The 7,618-nt window shown below is 46.0% G+C and overlaps 1 protein-coding gene across 1 annotated transcript; it reads right to left on the reverse strand.

Annotated features, from left to right (window-relative positions):
• Positions 1-5,162: 5,162 nt before the first annotated feature.
• Positions 5,163-6,603, reverse strand: LOC101282836 (THO complex subunit 7 homolog). Its single transcript, XM_033439170.2, has one exon. It carries the CDS (start codon positions 6,567-6,569, stop codon positions 5,964-5,966), a length of 606 nt encoding a protein of 201 aa, XP_033295061.1. The 5' UTR covers positions 6,570-6,603; the 3' UTR covers positions 5,163-5,963.
• Between the last annotated feature and the right edge of the window lie 1,015 nt (positions 6,604-7,618).

Genomic DNA, 7,618 nt, shown 5'->3' on the forward strand with positions numbered 1-7,618 from the left:
AAATGGAGTCTGTAATGTATATTTCTCATGGGTGTTGTGAGGGTTAAATGAAATAATGCATGTAAAAGCACCTATCAGCACCTAGCACATAGTGAGTGGGTATTCAATAAATATTAGTGCCCTTCCTCACTGGATCTCTCAGCCCATTCCCCACACCATCCACTTTCACCAGGTCCAATGCATGTTCTGACTACTACACACACTGATCTGTGTAGAAGACAGCAATACTCAACATCCCTGAACTGGAGGCTGTGGTAGGTGGAATTTCTAAGAATGGCCCCCAGGATTTCATGTCCTCATTCTCAGAACCTGTAAGTGTGATAAGATATTACTCCCATGCTTGTGTTATGTTATATAGCCTAGTTGACCTTAAAAAATGGGAGATTGAGTGGAAGATCATTCAGCCTTAAAAAGGAAGGAAATTCTGATACATGCTACAACATGGATAAATCTTGAAGACATTATGCTCCGTGAAATAAGCCAGTCACACACGAAAAAGTATTGCATAATTTCATTTATATGAGGTACCTAGAATAGTCAAATTCATAGAGAAAGAAAGTAGAATAGTGGTTTCCAGGGGCTGGAGGAGGAAGGAATGGATTATTGTTTCATTGATATAGAGTTTCAGTTTGGGCTTTTGCAGATGATTAGTGGTGATGGGTGCACAACAATACAAATGTACTCAATGATACTGAATTGTACACTTAAAATGGCTAAAATGGTATATTTTATGTTATGTATATTTTACCATAATAAAAAAGAGTTTTTTCTAGATGTGCCTAATTTAATCACAGGAACCCTTAAAAGCAGAGAACTTTCTCCAGCTGGTGGCCGAAGAGAAGGCAGAAGGAGAAGTCAGAGTTGACACATTGTTGCTCGTTTGAAGACAGAGGGGGCACATGAGAAGAAATGCTGGTGACCTCTGTCAGAGCAGTGAGGGCCCCCAACTGACAGCCAGCAAGGAAACAGGGCCTACAGCCGCAAAGAAGTGGATTCTGCCAAAAACCTAAATCAACGTGGAAATGGATTCTTACTCAAGCTTCCAGATAAGAGCCTAAGTGAACCGAAAACTTGATCTTGGTCTTATGAGACTCCGAGCAGAGAACCCAGTAGAACCCATCCTAACTTCTGACCTACAGAACTGTGAGCTAATAAATAGGTATTGTTTTAGTCTGCTTGGGGTTTTAGTCCTATGAGGAAGCACCATCCCATGCCCTAGAAGTTTGTTGCTATAAGCTTTATTCTTTTAGATACGTATGCACACATTTTCCCAGCTATTTGTTAAGTGCCTCCTATGTGCCAGACACCTAGGCCTTGAGGATGAAGGAACAGCACAGATAGAGCTATGGAACTTACAGCCTAGCCCAAGGGCAGTATGCCCTCCCTCTGGCCAAATGGAGACATGCTTTCTGATCTGTTATCAAAATCCCCTTGGGCCCTCCTTGGGCACCTGAAGACTTGGTGCCATTCCCTAGTGGTTGTGATGGGAGTGGCAGAAAGGTCCAGGCTGGGAAAGTCTCTCTGAGGCTCAGAGCCTGCACACCGCAGTTCTGTACCATAGCATGTCAACATCCCTTAAGTAAGCTTGTGGAGGCTGGACAGGGGTCTCAGCATCCTGGGACAGACTGAGGCCCAAACTGAAATTGCCTGGGCTTCTGAAAGAGTAAGCGTAGGGAGAGGAGGTAAAGTGAGCGTTCCCTGGGGCCATTTTCAAGGCTCACGGTGGATATTTGGAAAGGAGACCCAGAGAGGGAGGCGCATAGTGGGAAATGTGCTTGAGGGCGATTGGGAAAGTGGCTGGGAGCAGGGAAAGACTGGCAAGAGATAGCAGAAGTGCACACAAGCGAGATGAGCAGGAGTCCAAGCTTGAGAAGACAAAAAAGTTGGAGTGGGATCCCGAGAGGAAAAGGCAGGGAGAAAGGGGGCAACAGTGGAGAGAGGCCCGGGCCTGGCCAAGCTCAGGGCTTCCCTCAGCAACTGAGAAGCTGGGTGGGGCCTATGCTTTTGGAGACCCAATCCCTCTTCCATGCCCTCCTGGGCAAAGCAGGGGCCTAAGCTTTGGGAGAAGTGCCGGGAAGTGGGGCTGGGGACAGCTCAACTCTCCAACCCCTTTAGCAGCCCTTACTGACTCACTGGTAATCTGTTTATGTGTTTATTTGCAAGATTGGTTTCTGCTTCAGTGAGGCGAAGCTTGGCTCCCTGCCGTCAGGCCCCCAGTTCTGACTTAAACTCCTCTACAGGGCAAGCTGCCTGCTCCCTGGCCCATTTGGCTGACTTTCCCCTGCCCTCTCTGTTCCTTTGGCCCCTGACTTGTGGACAAGGAAATTCTGGAGTGTTGGTCCTCTGGGACAGGCCAGGGCTCTGGTTCCCTACAGACCCAGACATCTGGGGTGGGGGTGGGGCAGGTCTGGGCAGAAACTCAGGCTGCGTAGGAACCCTGAGAACATCGAACTGAAATCCTGCCCAGGGAAATCTGCAGTTGTCCAACAAGAGCTTCACTTTAATACATGTGGTAATTTTTTTTGTTGTGCTTCTTCAGACTGCAACAGCTGCAGCGGGAGAGGCCCTCAAGGGGGGCAATGAGGCTGGAGCCGGGTGGCAGGGTGGGGAGAAGGTAAAGGCTGGGTTGCCACCAAAGGCCAGAGCCTAATGTAGGGAAAAGAGAGAGGTACAGGCAGTTGGCATATAAGAGAATAAATCCTCAGGAATGCAGAACTGTGTCTGGAGGGAGAGAGGAAGGGGAGGTGCAATGGCAGCCAAGGGGTGGGGTGAAGGCCTGATTAGGGTGGGACATGGTGTGGATGATGGAGGTGGGGCAGAGGAGGGAGGGCAGGAGAGAATCACCCTTTTACTGTTTATGAAGATGGTCTATTACCATAACTCAGCATGTGAAGTATTTTTCTACTGCAAAACTGGAGAGATAAAATTCTGGAAGGTCATTCCCAAGGATAGGAGAGGGGCACCTGAATGAATCATCAGAGAAACCCTGGGGAAGTAGGTGGAGATTATAACCTGAACTGGGAAAGGTCTGATGATTCATTGGGCTCGAGACCTGCCAATCCTCTCTCCTCTGCCAACAGACTAAGAACTGGAGGCATTTCTCAGGCGAGACACTGAAACTCAGTGAGTGCTGTAATAGGGGGAGGGGAGTGAGTTTTGAAATGAGAAGAGACAGAGAGTCTTCTACTGACCTTTGAAGGGGCCTGACCTGAGTCATAGGACTAGAAAGGACCTCGTGATCATCTGATCCAACCTCTTAATTTTACACTTACAGAACTGGAGCTCAGAGAAAGAAAGTGATGTGGCCAAGGTCACAAAGTTGTGTTAGTGAACTGGGCAGATGGACGGGCTTCAGAAAGAAGCCACATAGGCCCCTAGAGAGAACAGCCCCAGGTGTTAGCCTAGATAAGGTCTGCAAATACTTGGTGCCACTTAACCACTACAAATACAGCTGGCCCTCCATGTTGGCAGATACTGCATCTGAGGATTCAACCAACCATAGATTGAAAATATATATTTTTAATTTTTCAGAAAGTTCCAAAAGGCAAAACTTGAATTTGCCTTGCTCTGGCAACTATTTCCATAGCATTTACATTGTATTTACAACTATTTTCATAGTATTTATATTGTATTAGGTATTATAAGTAATCTAGAGATGATTTAAAGTATATGGGAGGATGTGCATAGGTTATATGCAAATACTATGCCATTTTATATAAGAAACTTGAGCATCCACGGATTTTGCTATTCATGGGGGTCCTGAAACCAATTCCTCATGGATACAGAGGGACGATTGTAATATAGTGCCTTATACCCATTCCTGTGCCTATGGTGGACATTACTAATTGGTCACTGCACCCCAACTTCAGTGCTGACTCAACCTCAAAATCCGTCTTAAACTGAGCACTCTAGGCAGTATTGACACGGAAATGAAAGCAATTTGTAATTTCAGGCCTAGAATAACAGCTGTGTGTCACAAAAGGGTAGAAGTAGTTCTAATCGGTTAGATGTCATTATCTAGGGCTCTTTGGTTGCAAGCAACAAAAGGAAGAGTTGCCCTCAGAAGGGGAAGAAACCAGGACGTCTCTGTAGACCTAAACAGTATAAGTTTGTGACCCTTCCTCACAAGAGCACTGCCACTCATGAGACTCAGCTCCAATGACTGGCACCCAAGCTTTGTTGCTTTGAGTATCCCATTATCAAACTCCCCAGAGAGTGAAGTTGATTGGACCAACTTGGAACAAATTTTTAAACCCTGGAACAATAAGTGATGGAGGGAAGACAGGGTCATATAGCACAGGGCAGACTTGACTATTAGGCCTGTGAATTGGGGCATGCCCAGAGATGCTTTCAGCTGCAATTAATCGAAAACACATCAGAAGTGACTTAAGCTAGGAGGAAAATTCATTGTTTTACCAATATCATGTCTAGGAATATGGAGTTCTGGGATTGGTTAATTCACCACCAAGGACCCAACATATTTCCATCTGTTAGCAAAAAAAAAAAAGTGAGGAAATAGCTATTGGCTAGACAATCAGCAGTGACTATCACAAGCATGTTGCTGTGAGCCAAATCACCACCCCAAGAGGTGTCTACCCTAGATATGCTTCAGGAAAACCAAAAGGGACCGAGAGAAACAGGACGGGGTGAAGGTAGGCTTTTCAGAGACTAAAGCCATAGAGGTCTCTAAGAGGAGTTACAGAAACCCCTGCAAGGCCCCCTGAAGTGCAAGAAAGGCCTCTTGAGGGCTAGATAAGTGCTTTCTTCATACATGGGACCAGGAACCAGGGTAGTTCTCTCAGGGGCCAGCAGAGCTACTCAGGACAAGTATAAAGTTTCCTAGGACCAGGAGATAATCTGGAAATGTTCCCACCTCACCCCCTGTCCAAAGCTAAATTAACAAAGCAGGTTCTGGAAAGGATGGAGAATCCCATCAGCCCTAATGATGGCACCAACCCAAACTTTCCAGGCAATGAGTCTGAGTAGCGTGGTTGAGACAGGATTGAGGCCAAGACTAGGAATAGGATTGAGTGCCCTATAAACTGTGCCAGCCAAGCCCATCAGTGGAAAGATCTGAGTTCCATTAGGAAAAGGAATGTCTTCTATAAACTCATTTATTTCTAGGGTTCTGGAATTTTTAAAAATTTGTGTGTTCCCCTCAATTTCTTTTTTTTTCTAGAAAGTTTTGCATATTGATTTTACTTTGCATCTTGTAATTACCTCTGATATCAGTGATTCTTAATATCATGGAACCTCTCCCACAATAAGCATACACCACAAACATTTTGTACATAATTTCACCAAGTTCACGGCCCTCCTGAGAGCCTATTCATGGACTTCATTTTCAAAAGTGGTAATGATTTCCAGAAATTTACTAATTTTCTCAGGTAAATCCTAGAAATGCCACCTTCTCACTATCTTCCACTTATTTTGCGAGCAAATCAATGTTACCAGTTAAAAACTACCTAGAATACCAATGAGCACTAACATATCTGGCTTGAAAATACTTCATTAAACATTTTTGGATGTTGCTTCCTAACTTTTAAGTATAAAAAAGGCATTTCAGGGCTTCCCTGGTGGCGCAGTGGTTGAGAGTCCGCCTGCCGATGAAGGGGACATGGGTTCCTGCCCTGGTCCGGGAAGATCCCACATGCCACGGAGCGGCTGGGCCCGTGAGCCATGGCCGCTGAGCCTGCGTGTCTGGAGCTCCGCAACGGGAGAGGCCACAACAGTGAGAGGCCCGCGCACTGCAAAAAAAAAAAAAGGCATTTCAATAAAAACAAACATATAATGAAGTCATCTCCCTTTGTGTGAAGCAATATGAATGAACTGTGAATTAAAATTTAACAGCAACGTAGTTCACTGCCAAAACTTTAATTGTCTCAAGAACACAACAAATTCTGAACACACTAAGATCATGTTGCTACTTCAGTATTCTTGGGAATGGTGAGTGATGAGTTGGTCTATGGTTTAGGATCAGTTCCCATGCTTGTTTCTTGAGCTGCTTCTACCTCTGAGAGCTTTTCATCATTTTCCAGTGCTTGCTGAAGTTCGTGGATGGTAGTAAAAAGAACGTGAAACTGTTTTCTTCTCAATTCTAGCTTATCTTCAACACTTTGTTTAACACGTGAAAGATGCTCTAATTCTTTTCCCAGAGCCTCTATTTCCTTTAATGTCTCATGCCTGTCTGGATGACGCTGGATCGCTTTTGCCAATGCATCATATTCTTGGCGATTTTTTCGTATTTGTTTTGCTTGAAGAATTTGCTTTTTGAACTCAGCAATTTTTTCATGTGCTCCAGCAATGTTACCTTCTATTTCTTTGTAAGTTTTTTCATAATTTTCCACTTCTTTGAGATTCATATTATATACCAGCAAAGTTTTGCCCATTGAAAGTTCACATTGGGACAGTGTGCTCAGCATTTGTTGGTACTGGCTGTACCCCTCTTCCTGGGCTCCAGAGTAGCACCATTTAATGAAACTTTTCACTAGCAGATTAATTCTCTCATCATCTCCAGCACCCTCTCCGTCGATTAGGAGACGCTTCCGTATGACTTCGTCGTCGGTCATGGCGTGAGCGGCGGCGGCGACGGCGTGAGCGGCGGCGGCGACGGCGCAAGCGGAGGCGGCGACGGCGCAAGCGGAGGCGGCGGTTGGCGGTGGTGGAGGTCAAACTCCCACAATGCAGCTGGGTAAACAGCAATGGCGGAGGAGGCGGCGGCGCACGCGGCGGCGCACGCGGCCGCCCGCTCCGTCGCCTGAGCCGCGTCGCGTCGCGCCGCGCCGCCGCCGCCGCCGCCGCCGCCGCCGCCGCCGCCGCCGCCGCCGCGGGACCTGCGCTCCGCGCGCTCCCCGAACTCCTCCCCTCAATTTCTGAAAAAGATTTCTTTTGCAAACTCCCATCTGATCTCAGATCAGTTCAAGTGAAAAGGCATTTGGCCGCAGACAGGTCAAGACAGCTAGGAAGATGATCAAGCTCCCAAACAGGAGGAATGGAGGTGGCTGTGATCGGCCACTTGGGGTCTTGGGATGAGAAGATGAAACCGAGGTAGATCAAGAGGTACCATTTCTATGAGATTAAGGTCCTTTCCGGACATTCCCCTCATGGAAAGGGGATGTACATGTCTGTGGTCTGTAGATAGAACACTATTTGAGGGCTTTGGGCCTGAATGAATGATAGAGCTGATGAGGATTCAGGTTGGGGCCCTTTTGAGGAAAGACTATACCCTAGGGAGTTTCAGTTCTTTACTCTTTTTCACCTTTGCCTCTACCTTGAAGATAAATGTGAATGTGCATGTTCCCAAATCTCAAAGAGCCCCAGTTTTCTCATTTTTAAGTTAGAGATACCAAGTAGGGAATGCTGCAAGGATTAAATGAGATAATATGCCAAGTGTTTAACATTCTTGGCCCAGAGCAGGTGGTCAAAGAGTCGATAAAATCAATAAAACATACTTTCTTTTTTCCTTATTTCAGTGTGTATGTATGTATGTGTGTGTGTGTATCCTTCTGCCAGACACTGGATACTCTGCTAGGGGCTGGGTATTCAGAGATGAAATTATACAGTCCCCCTGCCCTTGAATATCTTGAAGTCTAAAAAAGAAAAGAGTTAAGGAAACATC

Source organism: Orcinus orca, chromosome X (genome assembly GCF_937001465.1).
Source record: "Orcinus orca chromosome X, mOrcOrc1.1, whole genome shotgun sequence".
NCBI lineage: Eukaryota > Metazoa > Chordata > Mammalia > Artiodactyla > Delphinidae > Orcinus > Orcinus orca.

What these genes read in the sequence shown, in the direction of transcription:
- LOC101282836 (XM_033439170.2), bottom strand. Translation starts at nt 6,569, where the DNA reads ATGACCGACGACGAAGTCATACGGAAGCGTCTCCTAATCGACGGAGAG.